Source organism: Cnephaeus nilssonii (genome assembly GCF_951640355.1).
Source record: "Cnephaeus nilssonii genome assembly, chromosome: 21".
In the NCBI taxonomy this organism is placed as follows: Eukaryota; Metazoa; Chordata; class Mammalia; order Chiroptera; family Vespertilionidae; genus Cnephaeus; species Cnephaeus nilssonii.
Genome location: NC_137092.1, coordinates 7,057,690 through 7,078,210, shown reverse-complemented (window position 1 = coordinate 7,078,210; position 20,521 = coordinate 7,057,690). Strand labels below are relative to the sequence as shown.

The following is a 20,521-nucleotide window of genomic DNA, read 5'->3' as shown; positions in this document are numbered from 1 at the left end:
TTCCTCAGTGGACTCTAGGCTAATATCCAGGCCCCTCTTTCTGCCCCATACCGCAGGGTTCACCCCAGGACGGTCCCCGTGGGCTGAGGACAGCAGCTCGGTCCTTGGGGGTGGCTCCCTCTGGACACACTCCGCCCCACGGAAAGGAGTCCCTGAGCATCCCAGCTCACAGCTGCAAGGAAGCCAGAGGGCGGGGAGGGCCAGCGGGGAGGCCTGCAGGGAGCAGATAAATGCAATCTCAGGCTCTCCCAGCGGGCGTGGGAAATCCCGGAGCACGATCCCGCGGGTGTCGGTTTTTCTGACCCACGCGGGATTCTGAACAGCGACCTCGGAGGGGGGCACCTGGGCTTGACGAGTGGTCACGGAAACGCAGACCTGCGCCTCTCCCTTCCTCCCTCCATCCCTCAGCTCCCGCTCCAGCTTCTCCCCACGGGGCTCTCAGGGCGAGGCCGGAACACGTGGGCACGTCGCTATCATCGAGGGCCTGGGAGAAGGGACTCTGCAAAGTCTTCACGTCTAACGATGGTCATTTGTATCCTCCTTCCCTCCCTCATCTTCCGGCGTTAATTAAGCAGAAGCGCTTTTTGCTGACACGGGGTGGAATGACCGCGCGCCTGCACGCTCTCTTCCCGCCTTCTGTGGGGTCTTCAAGGTTCTGCCTGGCTCAGAGACCCTACATTCTGCTTGGGGCACTCTTTCCCCGTTCATTACCTTGGAACAACACGCGGCTAATTGCCCTAATTACTCTCGAGCCGGGCCACACCGCCCCCCCGCGGGCCAGGCCGGGTGGCGCAGCGCCGGGGCGCACGGAGCCCGGCGGGGTGGATCCGAGCTCCGCCGGGAGGAGCGGCGGGCGGGTCGGCGGCCCCACTCGGGCTCATCAGCCGAGACCCCCCGGGGGGCCCAGGGCCCGGCCGGAGCTCGCACACCTCGGGCGCCCCGGCGGTGCCTGTGGAATAGAATCGGAGCCCTTCTGAGTCCCTCTCCCTTCCCCGACCGCACAGGGCGCTTCCCGCGCTAGGAAAACGGAGGCCACCTGGGCCCCGGGCACGGGAAGGCCCGCTCCTCCACGCCCCGCCCAGCTATTGGAAGCAGCCTCGCGCGTCCCTCCGTTTTATGTTTTCAGAAGGAAACACCACCGCGTTTTCTTACGTGTTTGTCTCGTCCTTCTCCTGTCCCCGCCCCAAGTATAGAGCAGAGACCGGGCCTGTCCCATTCAACCTCCCCGGACCTACAACCCGGAGGGGAGGGCGGCAAGCCTTCAATGTGTTAAAAAAGTGAATAGACCGGCAAGGGGTGGGCTGGGAGGACCCTCTACTAGGAGGGGGGGGGGGGGGGGAGCCACGCCTCCAGAGTCCACCTGGGGGAAACAAACAAACAAAGAGCTGCTGAGCGGTGGCGGGCAGAGGGTCGGAGTTCGGCGAAGGGGGTTGACACGAAGCGCTCAGCCTCTTTCTGAGGCCGCTACCCAGTGCCCACGCGTAGGACGGCGCTCTCGTTGTGACCAAACAGGGCTCACGTGCTTTGTTGGCGGGCGTCGGTGCAGTCCGGCGTCTCTGTGCCCCGCGCCGTGCGGGCCAGGACCAGGTGTCCCCCGCCAGCCCCCCAAGGAGCGGCGGCCCGGGCCGAGCGCTAACCCCCGCGGCGTCACGGTCAGCCAGCGGGCGCCCAGCCCGCGTGGTTCCCCCCCCCGCCCCCCGTGCGTTCTTCTGATTGGCTGAGGGCATGCCCCCTGAACGCTGATAGGCTGGCCCGCTCTTCCCTCCGCCCCGGCACGGGTCGCGCGCAGCCAGCAGCGGGGGAAGCCGCTCCAAGTCCCGCAAGCTTCGCTCAGAGCTGCGGGAGGCGCGGATCTCGGGGCCAGGAGCCCGCGGGGCGCGCGGTTTCCGTGGGGCTGGGACTCTGTGGTGGACCCGAGCCCGGCCAATGGGCGCATGAGGAAGAAGAGCGGGGAAATGGACTGCTATCTGCGCCGCCTCAAACAGGAGCTGGTAAGAGAGGAGCGGGCGCCAGGGCGGGGTGCGCCCCCGATGGGTACCTGGCCTCGCCGGACCCCGGGAGCCCGGACGCGCGCGGGAGGAGGAAGGCCGAGGAGGAGGCGGGGAGGGGACGCGCACGGGCAGGCAGAGGGCAGGGCCTGTCCCGTGGGAAAAGGGCCACGAGGAAACTTGAAGCAAAGATTGTGTGAGAGCGAGGCCACAGGAACAAGTGACAGAGACCGAGCTAACCCAGCCCAGACCGAGAGGTTCCGGGGAACCCTAGGCAGAAAAGAGGGCGCGCACCGAGGGCGCACACCGAGACGCGCGCACACGCGGACGGAGTGGGACCTAGACGCCCGCACAGAAGGAGCGGGGCGCGGTTGAGGGGCTGGTGAAAAAGGTGTAGGGATTAAGAAAAAAAAAGAAAAGAAAAAGAAAAAAACCTCATAGACACAGGACAAGAAAAAAGAGAAAGAGAGGGACGCGGGGTGCCCGGCTTCTGGGGTGGCTCTGGCCGATTTGGGGCGGGCGGGGCGCTGGGGAGCGTTCGCGGCCGGATCCCTGCCCGGGGCAGAAGGTCAGCCGGGGACTGGTCGCTCGAGAGGAGCTGGCACTGCCTGGGGCCCCCAACTCCGCCGGGCTTGGCAGAGCTGCCGTGGCTGCGGGGGCCCGCCGGGCCGGCTGTCTGCCCGGGCTTGCCTGCCAGCAGGGAGGGGGCTGGCAGCTGGAGCGGCGGGGGAGGGAACCGCCTGGCAGATCGCGAGCGGGAGCTGCGGAGGCCCAGCCAGATGTCAGGTCTGGGCTTGGGGCGTGCGGGGGGGGGGGGGGGGGGCGTGCGGGGGCGGGGTGCTGGGTCTGGGAGAAGTGGCTCAGTGTGGTGGTGGTGGTGGTGGTGGTGGTGGTGGCGGGGTACCCAGGAGGGGTGAGGGGTGCCTGCTCCCACTCTGGCTGATTCTCACTGACTTCATATACCCCCACCCCTCCCGGCCACCATGTTCCTTCAACGGCCAGAATTCACGCGGCCGGTCCGCCAGGCTCTCTCCTGTCCTCGCCTCTGCCTCTTTTTGTCCCGTTTAGTGTGTTTCTCTGGGAGTCGGCGACTTCCCGGCCTCACCTTTTCTCTCCTCCTCCTCTTAACTTTTCAGAGCGGGGGCACCCAGGCTCACAACAGCAGACCTGGATGCAGACAGTGCCAGCCCCGGGCTTGCCATCCCATGGCATCCTCTCCCCTCCCGCCTGCAAACCCCTCCCTCTTCCCGCTGGGGAGGGCGCCCCCTCCCCCCTGCAAACCCTCACTCCTCCCGCTGCGGAGGGAGCCTGGCAGCCTGGCAGGGGCCAGCTCTGGGGAGAGGGGCGCGGAGAGCAGGTGTTCTCCGCGACGGTCAGGCTCCCGGTCCGCCCGCTCCGGGCCTGCCTTCTCAGCCCGGCGCCCCTCTGGTGCTTCCTCCCGAAGCCCTGCCTGTGGTGGCGGTCAGAAGGGAAAGTTACCCAGCGAATTCGGTGAGCGACAGAAGAGTCTCCATCCTGTCCCCTCCCAGACGAGTTTCACATGCTTCCCAAGGCAGTTTGGGATGGCTGGCCCAGCCCACACATACACAGTTCTGACCTTTCCCATGCGTTTGTCCAATACCAGAGAGGAAGGTCACGATCATCACAGATCATGTCTGAAGTCCAAGGCCCATGCTGAGAACAGAATCTTTTTTTTTTTTTCTTGGAATCTGGGACCACACCACCCACCTCAGGATCTGCCTTAATAGAGGGTTTGTGGGTGTTCCTGGCATGGGCTGGAATTTTAAAATCCTACCGATTTGCATTTTTTACTGCACCCTAGGTGGGAGGTAGTGAGGGGAGGAAGACGGAGTCTGTGGGTGCCAGGAGAACAGAAAAGGCAAACAGGCATCTGCACCGAGCTGAGCTCCAGGTCCTGATTTGCACCGTCTCCTGCCAAGGGCTGGAGCCCCTGGTCCCCAGGAAGAGGAAGGGGAGAGGCTGAAGTCCCCGGCTCCCCATTAGCTTTCATTTGGCCCTTTGTCTGAGCAGCTTCAGCCTTTGACTCTCTTGGAGAGGAAGCCAAATGCCTGGCCTGGGGCCCAGAATGACACTCAGATGGGAGAGCTATGCACCCTCCCTCCCCACCCCCATGGGGCTCCATCCCCGCCCCTGTGCCAGTCCGCCCCGGAAAGGAGACAGCGGAGTGACAGGCAGAGCTGTTCGAGTCTCCTTCACTCCACGACACCTCGGCCCAGTGCTTAGGTTGCTGAGCCAAATCTCAGCGCCTCAGTTTCCCCAGTGGGAGTGAAGGAGAAAGCAGAGCTGAGTTGGCCCTGGCGCAGCCCTCTGGCTCTTGTGAGGGCTGTGGGGGGTGAATTCAATGCAGCTTGGTTGGAATAGGAAGGTGTTGGCTTATTTATTCCCCCAGGTCCGCAGTAGGGTGGGAGAGGCATGAGTTTGAGGGTGTGTGTGTGTGTGTGTGTGTGTGTGTTCCTCCCAGCCAGAATCATCCCTGCCACCCAGGAGGACTGGCTTTGCAGTGCGTGCCCAGGAATGGCACTTGTGGAACATCAGTCAAGTTCGACATTGATTCCACGAAATTCCTTTCCAGCAGCAGCGGTCCCGCAGACACTGTGGGTTAAACCTGCTGGGACAGGGAACAGTCAGGGGCTGTGAAGCGCTCTCTGTCCGGGGCCTTCTGCGCTCCCCTCCTGCCCCCCGGCCCTGTCCCTGGCCCGGGAAAGCTAGACAAGAAGAGTCTGTTCCTGAAAACCAAAGTGGCAGAATTTCCCAGTTTCTTGAAGCAGAATATTTGCTCTGTAATAAGCGAGCTCGGGGTGGGGGAGGGGGAGGCTGAGGGTTTGGGGGTCTTGGCTCAATTTGGTTAATGTCTAGAGAACTGGCCCCTGGGCCCTGCCTGGACGGGACGGCGGGATCGGGTTTCAGGGATGAAATGTGGCAGCGAAGGAGCAGCAGCTGACACACTTCTTCATTAGGACGAGGGGCTTGGGGGCTGCAACCTTTCAGCAGGGAACACATCTCTTCCGGCTCCAGCCGCCAACGCCAACGAGGGGCCCTGCCCGGAGCACAAGGCCTTGGGACCAGCTGTTGCTTACACTCGGCTCCCCAAGAGCTTCTAACAAAGGGGTGGACACGGCACACGAAGGAAGCAGATGTAAGATGCTCACAGGGCGTTTCTCATGAGCTCAGATCAGTAGAGAGCAAACAAAGTGCATACAGGCTGAGCAGTGGGGGCTCGTGAAGTACAGCCAGGCTGGGAGGGCTTCCTGGAGGAGGAGGCGGTTGATGGAGGCCAGCTCTTGGAAGGTCCACCCCAGCTGAGGCCTGGGGAACCAGGAGAGGGACTTCTCTCAGGCTGGAGAAGGCCATCCTAGGACAGCGTGGTGTTGCTAGAAGGTAGGCCGCTAGTGGCCACAGTTCGGGAGGCTCTGGCATCTGGAGGGGGACCAGGCCTAAAGGCAAAGAGAGGAGGAGAAACGATGGTGACCGAGGAGACACGGCAGGATCTTGGTGCAAAAGAGCACATTTCCTGAGGCGGGTCAACGCTTTTGCAGAGGACCTCACACTGCCGTTCCCTTGATGTGTAGAGCGGGGGCCAAAGAGGAGTTTGGACGAGCCCAGCCGGTGTGGCTCAGCGGTTGAGTGTGGACCTATGAACCAGGAGGTCACGGTTTGATTCCCGGTCAGGGCACATGCCCAGGTTGCGGGCTTGATCCCCAGTACGGGGCGTGCGGGAGGCAGCCCATCAGTGATTCTTTCTCATCATTTCTCTCTCCCTCTCCCTCTCCTTTCCTCTCTGAAATCAATAAAAATATTTTTTTAAAAAAGAAACGGAGGCAGAGGTTGGGCTAGAAGGCTATTAGAAGAGTCCATGCAGGAATGTGAAAGCCGGACTAGGAAGGAGAAAAGGAAGGTAACTCTTTGAGGTCCCTCGGATGCCCGAGGAACTTGATGGACCGACTGCCGGGGACAGGAGCTGAAGCTGTCGGGGAGAAGGGCTCGGTGAGGTGGGAGGCCAGCGGAAGGGGCGAGATCGGGCACCTCTGTCTGTCTGCTTCTCGCCGGAGCACACAGCCCCCCGGAGATGGTCCGGATGGGAGGGTGGGCTCATCCATCTCAGACTTCCTCCTTTCTTTCCCGTCCTCCCTCTCTGGTTCTTGGCAGAGTTTCTACTCCACCTTCCTGCTGAGCGCTGCAGCCAAGGGCAGGGGCTGTGAAGGTCCCCATTCACTGGGCCGGAGAATTGGCTGCTTGGCCAAAGCGGGGCTTTTCCCATTTCCGGCCCGGAACCTCCTTGTAGCTTCCAGAGGGCCTGACAGGCTCTGTGTGGGGAGCCTGGGAGTGACGGGGAGGGGGCAGACGGGCAGGCACACTGCCAGGCCCACGGCTGAGCTGGAGCTGGTGTCCAAGGGTCCCGGCCGAGCTGGGAGAGGGCGTGAGACGGCTGCTGGAGGCACAGCTGTGGGGTCGGTCAGGGGCTAGGAGAGGGCGGAGGGCTGCCGAGGATGCTGGTGCCACCCTTTCCCACCTCCACTCCCCCCACACCCCAGCGAGGGCCCAGCAAGGGTGCTGGCCACGGACAGCTGACCCCACACGCCCCCCTCGAGGGCTCGGGCCCGGAGGTCCAGGATGCTGGGGTCTGGCTTCCCAGCAGCAGCGCCCCCTCCCGCCCAGGGCAGCCAGTCCCTTCCTCCTCTGATGAGTTAGTGGTCTCCCTGGCTCTTGGAGTCCCTCCCAGACCTCATGTTCTTCTCTCTGTACGATGTGACTTTGCACGTCCACTGGGCAGCCTGGTTTCTTTTCACAACAATCCCATGAGGCTGGGAAGTGAGGGGTGGGGATGACATGGGAAGCTCTCTGCCCTTGAGTAAGGGCCAGGCTCGGGGGCAGGGGTTCAGTCTGGTCCTCCCACAAATACGCAGGAACCTGAGGCAGTCGATGGATGTCTCCACTGGAGTCGCTCAAGGCAATGTAGGCGATGCTCAGATGAAAAACCAGTTTTAGAGCGGCCATCTGCTCCTAGCAGGTGATATGCATCTCATCTAGGTTCCTCTATAAAAGCACTTCCACAAGCAGTAGATATAGGTAAGGTATTAAATCCTAGTAAGAGCCGAGGCCCGTGGTTGGCAAACTGCAGCTCGCGAGCCACATGCGGCTCTTGGGCCCCTTGAGCGTGGCTCTTCCACAAAATACCACGGCCTGGGCGAGTCTGTTTTGAAGAAGTGGCGTTAGAAAAAGTTTAAGTTTAAAAAATTTGGCTCTCCAAAGAAATTTCAATCATTGTCCTGTTGATATTTGGCTCTGTTGACGAGTGAGTTTGCCAACAACTGGCCTAGGCCGTATGCGGATATGGTGAAAAGCGTGAGGGGAGTCTCGGGAAGAATGTTCGGGAAACACTGAGGGAGAAACTGAACCTCCAAGCTGCGAGTCCATCGAGTGGGGAGGACTCCTGCCAGCCTCCCGGGTCACCACGGGGTCGGATCTGGCCATGGACCGGGGAGGGTGAGTGCCACTGCCCACGTGGGAAGGGTTATCATTTCACAGACTCAGAACCCAAAGCACACAGGTTGGTGCATCTGCCCAGAGTCACGTGGCCGAGCGTCAGCCTGACCCAGGCCAGGCCTCAGACCGCAGCAGGTGGCTCTGCACAGACCCCAGGAGGGTGCCTGGGCGTCCAGCTCTAATTTGGGAGGGAGCCCAGGCTGGTTTCAGCCGAAGCGAGAGACGCTAAAGTTGGGCATGAAGACAAATTTCAGACGGAAACACATGGAGGCTCAGGAGGGGCGGGGGAGGGAGGTGGACTGTGGGCGGTGGATGGATGCTAGGAGCATGGGGGACCCTGTGTGGCCTTTCTCAGAAAGGATTCCACACCGTCGCTGGGATGGGAGAGAGATGTTCGCAGTGGAGAAGACGGAGGCGGCTGTTAGCTCTATTCCCACCCAAACCAAGTGGGGTGTGATTTGGTCCCCGACCCGAGGAAGGGCCTGAGGCCCTGGGAGGCCGGAGAGGGACTCCGCACCCTCCCGCCTGGAGACTGGGACTCCGTGCTGATGATTTCCAGCTCGGGATCCTCTCTGATGTGGCCCTTTCTTCGCTCCCATCCCACACTGCTCTCTCCTCCCTCCTCTGGTCCTGAGGCCACAGAAACCCTGGGATGGAGAAGGTCCCACGCCCTGGACCAGAGAGCAGCCTGCCCCTGGCTCTCTCTCCAGGGGTGACGCCATTCCCTCGGGGTGGGGAAAGGCAGCTGCCTCTCAGTGCAGACCCAGCCGCTGCTCCTGCCTCCGTTCCCCACACTCGGCTTCCTCCTTCCGTTCTCACCCTTCAGTGTCAGCACTCCTGGCTGGCTGACCGAGCCTGCCTGACGATGGGCAGGCGGACGCCAAGGCTCCCCCGTCCCCTCCCCGTCCCGTGTGGGGCGCTGGTAGGCCAGGACTAGGGATGCTTCTCCTTGGTCAGCCAGGTGGATGAATGGAACCCAATCATTACTCTGTATTCGGGTCCACTGAGGAGGAATGTTCTGGAAGTTCTCAGGAAGCCATGACAACAGCCCCGGTTCACCTCCAGGCCACGTATAATCACGTACTGCCTCGCCCGACCCCTCCAAAGCTGTACCTACAAGGCAAGAAGTCTTATCCCCATTTTAAAGAAGGGAGCAATCGAAAAGCAGGATTTCAATAACCCGCCCGGATCACGCAGCTATCACCTGGTAGAGGTGGGATTTGAACCCTGTTCCATTTGTCTCCAGAACCCAAGAGCCCAAGCAATACAGAGTACCATTTTCCATAGGGCTGTCCTGTCAGCTCCTGTTGACTTAAATGCGGCCTCTGTTTTATGGACAGCCCCGGATTCATACATGCCCACACATTCATTCTCCCTGGAAAACCGCACAAAATGTCAGCATTCTTTCCCAAGGATTTTTCCATACTGGAAGAGATTGAATGGGGTCATTTCATTCCTCCCCTGCCTCCGACCTGGACTGTGTTCAGCCTCGCAGGAGGCTGCGAGCTCAGACTCCTGGCCTCTTGGGGAAATGAAACCCTGAGGTCTGGCCCGACTCTCCCTGTGCAGTGAGGTGCTGTCCGAGGGCAGCAGGCAGTCAGGCAGTCTGTGGGGACGGTTTGGGGTGTTCAGTGGGACTCAGTTGTTGTTTTTTTACTCCTCACCCAAGGAGTGAGGATACTCTTTCCATTGATTTTGAGAGAGAACCATCGATGTGAGATACATCGATTAGTTGCCTCCCACAAGTGCCCCAACTGGGGGCGGGGATGGAACCTGCAACCCAGGTACGTGCCCTGGATTGGAAATCGAACCCAAGACCCTCCAGTGCAGAGGCTGATGCTCTAACCCCTGAGCCACGCCGGCTGGGCAGTGTGGTATGGAGCAAGTGCAAGGTGCTAGGGGGTTCTGGGGAGACATGAGGCCCAGTCCCGCCCTCAGTCAGTAGATGCACAATAAATGTTGCCCAAGTGACAGAGGAGCCGGCGGGGACAGGCGCCGCGGGACCACAGGGAAGGGCATTTGAAGTGTCTCAGAGGACAGGAGCTCTGGCGGCGGAAGGCCTTGGAGGAGGCTTCTGCATTTCAGATGGAATCTGGAGACAGGAACGGGGCGGGGCGTTCGGTGGAAAAGGCAAAAAGGACCCCGGGGCTCTAGGTCGGGGCGAGGAGGGAAGGAGGCAGGAATTGGGAGTCAGAGGAGCAGTTTGCCGGGAAGGGACCGTGGAGGCTTAGGATGAGGGCTCCGCGTCTCTCCCGACTTTGCTCTGGGTCTCCCCAGCTGAGGAAGGGGCCGGGGAGGTGGTAGCCAAGAGGTCAGAGCGAGGGGCCACAGGAAGCCAGCCGTCCCCGAGGCCGTCTTGGTGCTGCGGAGGCCGATCGATGGCACGGGCTGGCCCAGGCAGTTGGCTGTCGGGGCCCGGACACGTGGGGGAGGTTCTGAGTGTGGCGATTCCCGGCTCAGCAAAGGCCTTTCTTTGCCCCCAGAACAGTCAGCCCTGCACGGCTGTTAGTGGAGAGCCCGGTTGGCAGGGGAGGGAGGACCCTGAAGCCTGAGAGGGTCAGCTGCTCGTGCAGCCCTGCAGAGCCTCTGTGCCTGTCCTCCCGAGCCCCCCACCCCCACCCTCCACCCCGTGGGCTGAGCTGTGTGCATTAGGACCAGGCTGGGAGGTAAGATGATCCCCACGGGTCTCTGGGGGGCTTAAGAAACAGATGGCCCCCGCACAGGAGGGTTGCTGCTGGTAACCTGAGCAGAGCTGGCGGGACCCAGGCAGCTTGGGCCCGGGGTAGGAACCTCATGAATGTTATCAGACCAAGCATCCCTTGCCCGGCCTCCAAACTCGGCCCTCACCCAAGTCCATCTCTCAGCCCCTTCCAGCTGGCACCTGGGACTTGGGCCTTAGACACCCACAAAGGGGCTGGGGAACTGGCCCCCCGTGTCCCCACTCTTGGCCCAGTGGGCCAAGAAGGCAGGAAGGGCACCAGAGCAGCTGGGGGAGGACAGGTGTTCAGGAGGACTGGGAAGAGCCGGGCGAGGGTTTCCGCACACAGGAGCTGCCTGGCCTCCTGACCTCCGCCCTGGCAGCCAGACGTGCCCGGCCGTGAATGGAAACCCCAGCCGACCGCTTCTCACAGGGAGCGAGCTCTTCCTCTCCCCGCAGGGAGCACGGGGCACGGGCAGCCTTCAAGCCCAGCGCCACCGCCACCGCCACCGTCTTGGAAGTGCCGGGTGGTGAGGACTATGGCGTCTGGACAGAGACGTGCTGTGTGAGTCCAGCCCCGGGCGCCGTGGCTCAGGCGGGTTACTTCACCCACTGTGGTAACTCATTTGTTCAACTGAGAACAGTGACATATAAAGAGGAAGGGCGACGATGCTTGGAGTGTCCTCGGCACTATTCCGGTTGCATAGTTCATATCACAAAGTGTCATTGTCCTTGTCGTCGTCGTCGTCGTCTGGAGGCTCAGAGGCAGGGGCACAGACACAGGAAGGACAAAGGCGTTATGTCCACACCACAGCTGTGCGCCCCTCACCATGATCCATAAGCTCAGCTCACCTCTTACTATGTCATCTTGAGCAAGTTACTTGTGTGCCTCAGTTTCCTCATCTGTAGAATGGGAACACCACCAGTCACTCCCTCACAGAGTAGTCGGGGAGCTCAAACATAGGCTCATTTGTACGCAGGCATCTACGCATACACCCGCGGGGTGGAGAGCAGCGCCCGCCACGGCAAGGAGCTGCCGGAAGGCTATGCTTTCTGCAGCCACCCCGGGTGAAAGGTCCTCCTTCCCAGCTCTGGCCTAGGTTGTACAGGCGGGGTCACTGGCGGCTGGAATGACACTGGAGGTGTGTGTTGGGGAAGGGGGTCCAGGTTCAGGGCCAATGAGGGGCAGCTCTCCCCACCCCGCCACGGCTCACAGGTTGGCTCTCTTCTGTCTCCGCAGATGTCCATGAAGGAGGTGGGCGACGGCCTGCAGGATCAGATGAACTGCATGATGGGGGCGCTGCAGGAGCTGAAGCTCCTCCAGGTGCAGACAGCCCTGGAACAGCTGGACATCTCTGGGGGGGCTCCTGCCCCAGGCCGCCCTGCCAGCCCCCGGACACAGCCGGAGCCCCCTCAGTGGGAGGGTGGCAGAGGTGCCTCCCCCTCCAGCCAAGCTTCTCATGGGAGCAGCGCCAGGTGCCCATCCGACAGGAGTGTGTGGGGTACGGAGCCAGCTCTCGGACCCAGGACCCAGCCGCCAGAGCTCCAAGGCTGTGCCGAGCAGAGGCCCGAGCTGGTGGAGCCGGATGACTGGACCTCCACGTTGATGTCCCGGGGCCGGAATCGCCAGCCTCTGGTGATGGGGGACAACGTGTTTGCGGACCTGGTGGGCAACTGGCTGGACCTGCCAGAACTGGAGAAGGGCGGGGAGAAGGGGGAGCCTAGGGAGGCGGGGGAGCCCCAGGGAGAGCGGGGCCAGCCCCGGGAGCTGGGCCGCAAGTTCGCCCTGACCGCCAACATCTTCCGGAAATTCCTGCGGAGCGTACGGCCTGACCGCGACCGGCTGCTGAAGGAGAAGCCAGGCTGGGTGACCCCCTCGGCCGCAGAGCCCCGAGCCGGACGCTCGCAGAAGGTCAAGAAGCGGGGCCATCCCAAGGGTTCGGGGCATCTTCCCTTCCCGGGCGCGGGGGAGCCCAGGCGAGGGGCGGGCACGTCCACGGGCTGCCCCAAGGCCCTGGAAGCCGCGCCCTCCGGCTTTGATATTAACACCGCTGTTTGGGTCTGAATCCCGTACAGAAAGTGGACTGAACCCTGAACCCTGCGGGGCCCTGGGGAGGAGGATGCGGCTGGCGTGGCTTTCAAAAGCCCAACTCCAGGTTCCGAAGCCCAGTTCCAGGTTCCTTTTCCCCAGAAAGGAGAGGAGGCCAGGCGGCCTGTGGTGGGGAGAGACAGTGACGGCTGGCTGGTAGGGGAGGCGGTGTGTGTGTGTGTGTGTTGCTCATTCTGGGCCGGAGTGGGTATAAGGGGAGGAGACCAGAAAATCCTTCTGACCTTCCTCACTGTCCCCAAAGACCCCAGATGAACATTCTATATGGACTAGGGCAGTGGTCGGCAAACTCATTAGTCAACGGAGCGGCAAACCGCGGCTCATGAGGTTTGCCAACCACTGGACTAGGGCATCAGGGCCTCAGGTTCCTCAGAGAAGCTCCCAATAAAGACCTCATCTCTGTGTCCCCATAACTGTTTGCTTCTCCGGCAAACCACTGCTCCTGGCACAGGTATTAACCCTAAGCCTCCTGGGAGTGGGGGCAGCAGAGAGAAACCCCCACCCCTCCTGCGCCTGCTGCCTTGAGCTGTCAGCGGCACCGGATCCGAAAGGGCTGGCTCAGCAGTGCGGGCGTAAGGAATCCTGGGGGAAGCCCTTGTCTTCCCAAATCACAGGGAAGAGATACCTGCAGCCCCGAGAGCACTGGGAAGCTTTTCCCACCCATTATCTCCTGTGCAAGCGAGCAAGTAGGCAGGTATCACCCCCACGCCCACAGGAGGCGCCACCTGTCCTAGGACACACCAGCTGGCCCCAGACCAGGGCTGACTGAGAGCAGCTGGGCCCTGGAGTCACACCGCTCCCCGCAACACCCTGTCTCAAGCCCTGCACCCCCACCAGGACACAGGGCGTATACACTCTCCAGTGAGAGTGAGCCCAGATGGTACAAACACTCAAATCCTTAGCTCCATCTCTGGCCTCTTCCCACCTGACCCAGAACCACCCTGGGGAGAGGGAGGGCCCTGGGCAGCAGCTCAGCTTCTGCAGCCGTGGTGGTGGCACGTGGCCCAAGAGCAATGCCACCCCAGCCACCCCCTGGAAGCCACCAGCCCGCCTACTCTGGCCCGGAAAGCCTGCTAGCTGGGAATGGACAATGCAGGTCCCTGTTAGGGCCCAGCCAGCCTGGGAGGGCACACACTCCCTCCCCTTCGCCCCTCCCGTCTGATCTGCCCTCTGCCTGATGGGAGGTGACAGCTGCAATTAGAGGCAAGACGCCTTCCTGCCCTCAGAGCATTAATAGCAAATTGGAGAAGAAAAACAAGAAAGGCTCTTCATGTAACCCAGGCCCCCAGGGAGGAGATGGGGGGTGGGGCTTACAGTGAGCAGCTCCATAGGGTCACTCCCAGATTCCCACACAATCAGATGGTGGGTGTGTAGTTCTGGATGGCGGAAGCTACAACAGGAAAGGCCCAGCTTGGTGGTTTTTGAGAGCCCCCTATTTGCCAGGCAGCACGCACGTCTTTCAGACCTGGGAATGCCCCTAGAAGGCACTGTCATCCTCTGAGCCCGTGGTTGGCAAACTGTGGCTCGCCAGCCACATGCGGCTCTTGGGCCCCTTGAGTGTGGCTCTTCCACAAAATGCCACGGCCTGGGCGAGTCTATTTTGAAGAAGTGGCATTAGAAGAAGTTTAAGTTTAAAAAACGTGGCTCTCAAAAGCAATGTCAATCGTTGTCCTGTTGGTATTTGGCTCTGCTGGCTAATGAGTTTGCCGACCACTGCTCTGAGCAAATGGAAGCAGAGGGCCCTCTGGCTCTGACACCAACTCTTCCGCTCTCCCCGGCGTTGGCCACCGCAGCTCGCCCTGCCTGGAGGAGCTGCCCTGCGGCCTGAGGAAGAGACCCACCTGGGTCAGCTGTCCCCACCCCAGCCCCCTGCTCCCGGGTCTCCCCAGGACTCGGGTGTGTCAGCCCTGGGGGAAGGCCCACAGACCGGACTGCCTGCGGTGGGGTGTGTGAGTGCAAAGATTCCACCTACTGGTCCCCTGAATCCTGAGGAGAGAAGCCACCCAGCAAATTACTCAAGAAGGCACCAGATCCGAGTCAGGAGCAACTACAGGAACCCGAGTCACCCCTCGGCCATTCACCTGTGACTCCTCTGTTCTGTGGACCAATCACCGCGATTCAGACCAATCAAACCGTGTGAGCACCTCCCAGGGCCAGGCACGGCGACAGAAATGAAGAACAGAGCAATGGAAAGGACCCAGGTCCTGATCCGGGCCCAGCGGGGAGAGAGAAGCAACATGAACCCACCGGGGAGCCGGGATTCAGGGGAACCAACACCCCTTTTAACTTGGGGGGGAACAAACTGACCAGGAGTGCCGTCCGCTGCGACATCACTAACAGGCGTCGCACCAGCATCTTCAGGTTATTTCCTCCCCACCGTACCCTGGAAGCGGCTGCTGTGACTCGTTTCACAGGGAGCGGCTCGGAGATGGGAACTGGAACAGGTCCAGCCAGAAACAGTCCAGCCCTGTGCTCCTCACACTCCCCACAAGCTGCCACCTCTGCCCCAAAGCCAAGCCAAACCCTGTCCTCTCAGGATCCAGGCCTGGAAGTCAACAGAACGCTGATTTGGGGTGGGGAAATCTGCCCGGGTCTTCAAGGGGCTGGTGTGACGCCTCCTTGCTGTTAGGCTTTGCTAATGAAAGCTTATGGCCCATTCATTCACCCCCCACTTTTCCTTCTCCCTCCCCTTGTGGGCTCCTGCAGGGACTGCGACCAGGATGGAGACTATGTTAAGGAGGCTGAGGGAGGAAGGCACTGGGAATGCCTGGAGCCTGAGAGGAGGAGGTGTGGGCTGCGTGGCGTGGAGAGCTGTGGGTAGTGGGGGGAAGTAGTGGAAGCACACCGCGAGAAACTGACAGCTTAATTCTGCCCCTGGGGCTCATTTTATGGTTAATTAGGACATGCAAATAGGCTGGAAGCTCATTCCATATTCTCCCTGGCCTGGGGCCCTGCCTCACACCTGGCCTGCTTCCCTGGCAGGTACTGAGCCCCCCCCCCGATTGGCTCAGGCATTGCTCAGGGTCCCCACTTGCTGCTTTGTGGCCCTGTGGCCGTCTGTGCCTACCATAAGCAAGAGCTAGAAGAGGAAGGGCCTGCCCGCTCCTGCCCTTCTCTTTCCAACCCTTCACACCTGGGGCCCCTCTGCCCTCAAGCACTTCCCCTGCACCCACCCCTCAGGTTGAGATCTGAACCCCAACTGAGGAAGAGACCTACCTGGTTCAGCTGTCTCCACCTCAGCCCCCTGCTTCCCAGAGCCCTGTCCAGGAGGGGCTCCTGTCTCCCCAAGTGACACTGCCTACAGGGCCCCATAAAAGCCAGAGCACAGCCTGTCCCTCTGGGGAGCAGGGGCCTGTGTCCCCAGGTGACTTCCCACCGGGTCACCTAAGGCCCTTCTGCTGGTGCCAGGGCACGAGCGCTGGGTCTGGAGGCGGACACACAGGACGTGAGGCGCCTTCTGTCACTGCAGAGCCTGAGTATGTTGCTGGGCCTCTGGGAGCCTCATTCTCTTCACTGGAGGAACAGGGACCATGCGGGGCTGCGTGAGACTTAAAGGACAAAGTGTACCTAAGGGTCAAGCACACCGTCTATATATTGAGCAGAATATATGGGACTCCCTGACCTTCAGTTCCGGCGCTAACCATGGGGCGCAATGCAAAAATGCTAAAAAAAAAAAAAAAAAAAGCTTTCTCTGAGCCTTGTTAAAAATGTATACTGGCCCTATGACCTCACAGGATGTAGCCAGGATCAGAAGACAATAGGTGTGGACATGTTTTTGTATAGTGCAAAAATATTACCAGGAGGCCTGCTGTTGCCAGTTTACCGTTTTCCATGGAAGGATGGTGTGTGTGTTGGGGGTGGGGATGGAGGGCAGCAGCATGGGCTGCGCCCAGAAGAGGGGCTTGAGGAGCCCACTGCCTGAGGATGTGCTCTGGGGAGCACCCCACCCCTCCCGCTCCCACCTCTCCTGCATGGTCAGCCCTCGGGGCCCTCATGTTCTTGGCAAGGACTAGAGTTGAATGAGCCAAGTCCTGATGGTTTTGAGAAGAGTCAGGCCCCTGCTCTAAAGCCTTGGTGGCTGGAGTCTCTCCCTCCCCAACGCCAGCCACCGGGGACTAACGGCTGAAGGAGCTAGTGGCTGCCCTCCTCGAATCCACGCCCATGGACAGGACGCAACGTGTGGTGGAGGGAGGTGAGGCGTCTGTGAAACCTGCCCCTTTCGGAGGGCTCAGGGCCCTGGCTGTGTTGCCAGAGGAAGGGCAATGGACTAGGAGGGCCTAGAAGACCCTGGGCTAACCCTGAGCCTAACCCTACAGGGCCGGGGCCGGGGCCGGGGCCAGACCTGACTGCAGTCACCCCCTCGGCACTATTAGATGCCCCCTGCCTCTCTTTTGCCTCCTCTAGCCAAGCCTTAAGGCACCAGGATGATGAAATCTCTCATCCAGATTCCCTCTGTTCCTGCCTGTCACAGTGCCCTCCATCAGTCCCGACACACCCCTCCACCCACCACCTCCAGAAACACACCCCAATTCTGGCACAAACACACGCATGCACGCCCAGGCAACACAATGAACTCAGCCTTGCCAAGGTCCCGAAACCCTGGGCCCTGGGTGGAGAAGGCAGCGGGGTCCCCGACTCCAGCTCTCAGGCCAGATGCCACCGGCCCTGGATTCTACATCACAGAAGCCATTCCCTCTCCATATGCCCCTCTGAGCACGTCTGCCCTGGTCCAGGGACACAGGACTCCCTGCCAAAAACCATCGCCTAATGCTCTGTGCCTTCGCCCACTCCCAGCCACGACCCAGCCCTGGGTGGTCCACTGTCTGGGTGGCTCTTTTGCCCTCCCCACTCACAGAGGCCCCTCGTTTCCTCCGACGGGCACAGCAGATGCCCACCCCAGCTTGCGGCTGCCCGCCTCTGGGGCTGTTGCTATGGTGGGGGAAGGTGAGTCCATCCCAGAGAAGAATCAGGTTTTGTTTTCTTGTTTCCCGCTCTGCACATGTTACTCCCCCTCCTCCCGTGCCTCCCTCAGCCCCTTCCTCATCTGCTCTCCCCACCGGAGGCTGGAGCCCACAGCTGCAAGGAAATGCCGCCTGAGGTCTGCGGGGACAGAGGAGGCGAAGGAAACCGAGAGCCTGTGAACTCACCCTCCTCACTGCCTGCTTCCCGGGGAGCCTGGAGGCCCGGCCCTGCCCACCCAGACCCAAGGGAGCGCAGCCTTATTTCTGGGCACTTCTCACTCCCACTTGCCCTCCAGGAGAGGAGCTACTCGGTGGCGGGCCCCCAGCCTGGGGTTTCTGTGCCTCTGGGACTCCCCCCACCCCCCGCCGCCCCCCTCAGACCGGCTGGCTTTTTCTCACCGTTCACTCCCCTGGGAAGCCCTCCGGGAGGCCTTGCATGTGCCTGGCCCCAACCACAGGACTCAGCCTGTCATTCGTGTGCGTGTGTATCTTCCTAGACTAGGAGGGCCCCCAGGGCAGCGACTCCTCACTCCTTACTGGTGTATCAGCAGCCCAAGCCCTAGGCTGTCACCGGACCTCCACTCCTCAGCCCCAAGCTGAGCCTGCCCCACCCCCAGGTGAGACCAGCAGCCAAGTGGACCTCAGTTCCCATCCCGGAGGGCATCACCGTGCCCCAGCCCCCGAGTCCTCTCCCTTTCTGCACCCCCGCCCCCCGCTATACCGGTCCTCCTGACCTGGCTCAGCTCCTAGTTCTTTTTGGCAACGTCTGGCCTAGACTTGCGCTACACTAGTTTTTCCTCCTCTGCACTGCCAGGGCGCTGCCAGGCTCCCCACCCGTCCTGGGGACACTGAGTCTGCCGCTTCTCCCTCCCCCATTGTGGAGGGCCAGGGCGGGGCAATGGGGAAGGAAGCTGAGAGTTGGGTGTTCAGCGCCTTCTCTACCCCCAGCTGCACTCCTGGCCACAAGCCAGGCATTGTCTCCAGGGGCTGGGGGGCCAGCGAGGCACCAGGCAGACATCACTTGGGTGGGAAAGGGGAGGGTGTCAGGAAAACAAAACAAAACAAAAAAACCACAAAACACCCCAAACCAAAACCAGAGGTTCTTCCAAATAGGGTAAGTGTAGCAACTGAAATTGCTCCACAGACTCAGCTTCCCAGCCAGAGGTACCAGGGCTGGTAACTTCCTCCGAGCCTCCTCCAAGCCTCCCTCCACCAGGCAGCCTGGGAGCGCTCGGTATTGTGAGCGCTGGCCAGACTGACTCAAGCAGGTGTTAGGATCCTGACCTGAGTTCCGAGCATCTGTTCACAGAAGTCCATTTATATCCCAGAAAATAGTGGGTGAGGCTCTGCATCAGTGGTTCCAGGGCCCAAGGAATTCCAAAGCGTGGCCTTGGCTTCAGGACCCTGCTGGGAGGGTAGGGATCAGATGTCTTCTTTCATCTTCTCCATTAAATGTATCCGCTCCCAGGACAGGCAGGCGGGCCCAATGCCCAGTCCCAGTTCCAAGCCCTCCTTTCCAAACTGGGAAGACTGCATGCTTAGCATCCCCCCAGCCTGGTGACTCTTCACACTCCCAACCCACCCAACCAGAGACAGCGGTGACAGGAAGGGGGAGGTGGACGGGGCGACCATGTAGCTTCCCTCTTGCCCTGAAGGGAAGGCCTGAACGGTGGGAGCTTGGCGGGAGCACTGGCATCTACCTGGTAGGGGTGGATTTAGGAAAGACCCCCTTCCTGGCCTTCCCACTCAGTGGGTAGATCCCCTGGGAAGGGCCCGAGGGGCTGCCGTCTCCTGCTGTGAAGTAACAGTCCGTCGAGAGAGGAAAACATGGGAGGGTGTGAGGGTGGAAATATGTACTGCATGCCCAGTAGGTGCCAACATTTCGGAGGGCAGCAGCATCATGCCAAGGTGAGGCAGAGGAATACGGAGCAAAGGAAGACGTGTCTCTTCAACCCTAACATCTCTGAGCACCAAAGTACTAATGCTGGTTCCCTTCTAAACGGGGCTTGCGTTCAGGAATGGTCACAACCACATGCCTTGGAGATCATTAAAGGGGGAAAATGGAGTGAGAAATGAAGACTGGGAAGATAGAGCCCGAGGGGAGTGGACAATACTTTAATTTTCATTCTGGTCAGTTCTGAAATGTTCCCGCCCCTGCCCTCCAAGTCCCAACCTAGAGGCCGCTCTGCCCTCGTTAGTTACCTGGCTTTAACCTACTAGACGGTCAACTTCCTGTCCCAAGGCCCCATGCATAATGCGGCCCCAACCTCCTCCAGCCAATTCCGTCCACAGTAACACCGACGGAAACTCATCACTTCTTGTTCCTGCTTCCTGCACTTGCTTTTTCCTGAAACCTGCCTGATTCTTCCCCACTCTCACCCTCCAAGGCCTACTACCTCCGCCTTGTCTCCGAAGCCTTTCAGATCTCGAGAGCATGCACCTGTCGCTTCCACCTCACACTACTTTGCCTGAGCCTCTTTATGGTATTTCCCATCAGTGCTCTGCAGCCTGCGGCTCCTCTACCCTGCACTGCCTTCCCTCCTGCCGCTCTGCCGCCTGTGCTCTAGCTGGTCTTCATGGAGACAAGATTCCACTTCTCCACCCAGTCCTCCTCAGTGGATTATTCTCACTAGACACACACACACACACACACACACACACACACACACACGTTGCTTCCCATCTTACAGAGGAGGCCTTGCTTCATGTCTCCATCGTCCTCCTCCTGCTACAGACACTGCCAACCACTCCACCGAAGCCCATCAGGTCACCAGTGACCTCCACGTTCTCCTTTGCTAATTTTCCTCTCCCAACCCCATGATGGGCTTCCTGTACCTTTTCTCTATCTGTACTCAACCCTTGAGATCCCATTCACCTCCAAATGTACGCCCTCCTGGGAATCTCACTCACTCTGTCTCCTAACTGGCCCCTCTAGAGCTCTTCTCAACCCAACGGCCAGAGTATTCCTGGAGGTAGGTGGCGTCAGATCATGTTATATCCTTTGCTGAAACCCTTTCCATGGGTCCCGCTCAGAAAATGCCGAAAGCAATCTGCCCCTACCCAATCCCCGCTGCTCACTCTCTCTAGCTATGTTGGCCTCCTTGCCAGTCCTCCTACATGCCAGGCACCCTCCCACTGCACGGAGGCCTCCCCAGCCGCCCCACCTGCCCCAGCAGTACAGGCTGCACATTTCAAGCATTTCTGCAAACAAAAACTTGAGTGAAACCTAAACCTTCAATCCACCACCACATTCCACTGTCCA

General features: G+C 60.5%; 1 protein-coding gene across 1 annotated transcript; it reads left to right on the top strand.

Moving 5' to 3' along the window:
- The first annotated feature begins 1,830 nt into the window (after nt 1–1,830).
- Nucleotides 1,831–17,925, top strand: INKA2 (inka box actin regulator 2). The gene is made up of 2 exons (XM_079761247.1): nt 1,831–1,991; nt 11,432–17,925. The coding sequence occupies exons 1-2, from the start codon at nt 1,935–1,937 to the stop codon at nt 12,254–12,256; spliced, it is 882 nt and encodes a 293-aa protein (XP_079617373.1). The 5' UTR covers nt 1,831–1,934; the 3' UTR covers nt 12,257–17,925.
- Nucleotides 17,926–20,521: the final 2,596 nt, after the last annotated feature.

Bases quoted from the DNA above. Each gene is read 5' to 3' on its own strand.
- INKA2 (XM_079761247.1), top strand. From the start codon at position 1,935: ATGAGGAAGAAGAGCGGGGAAATGGACTGCTATCTGCGCCGCCTCAAA. The intron at 1,992-11,431 runs GTAAGAGAGGAG...CTGTCTCCGCAG, and splicing joins GCCGCCTCAAACAGGAGCTG to ATGTCCATGAAGGAGGTGGG.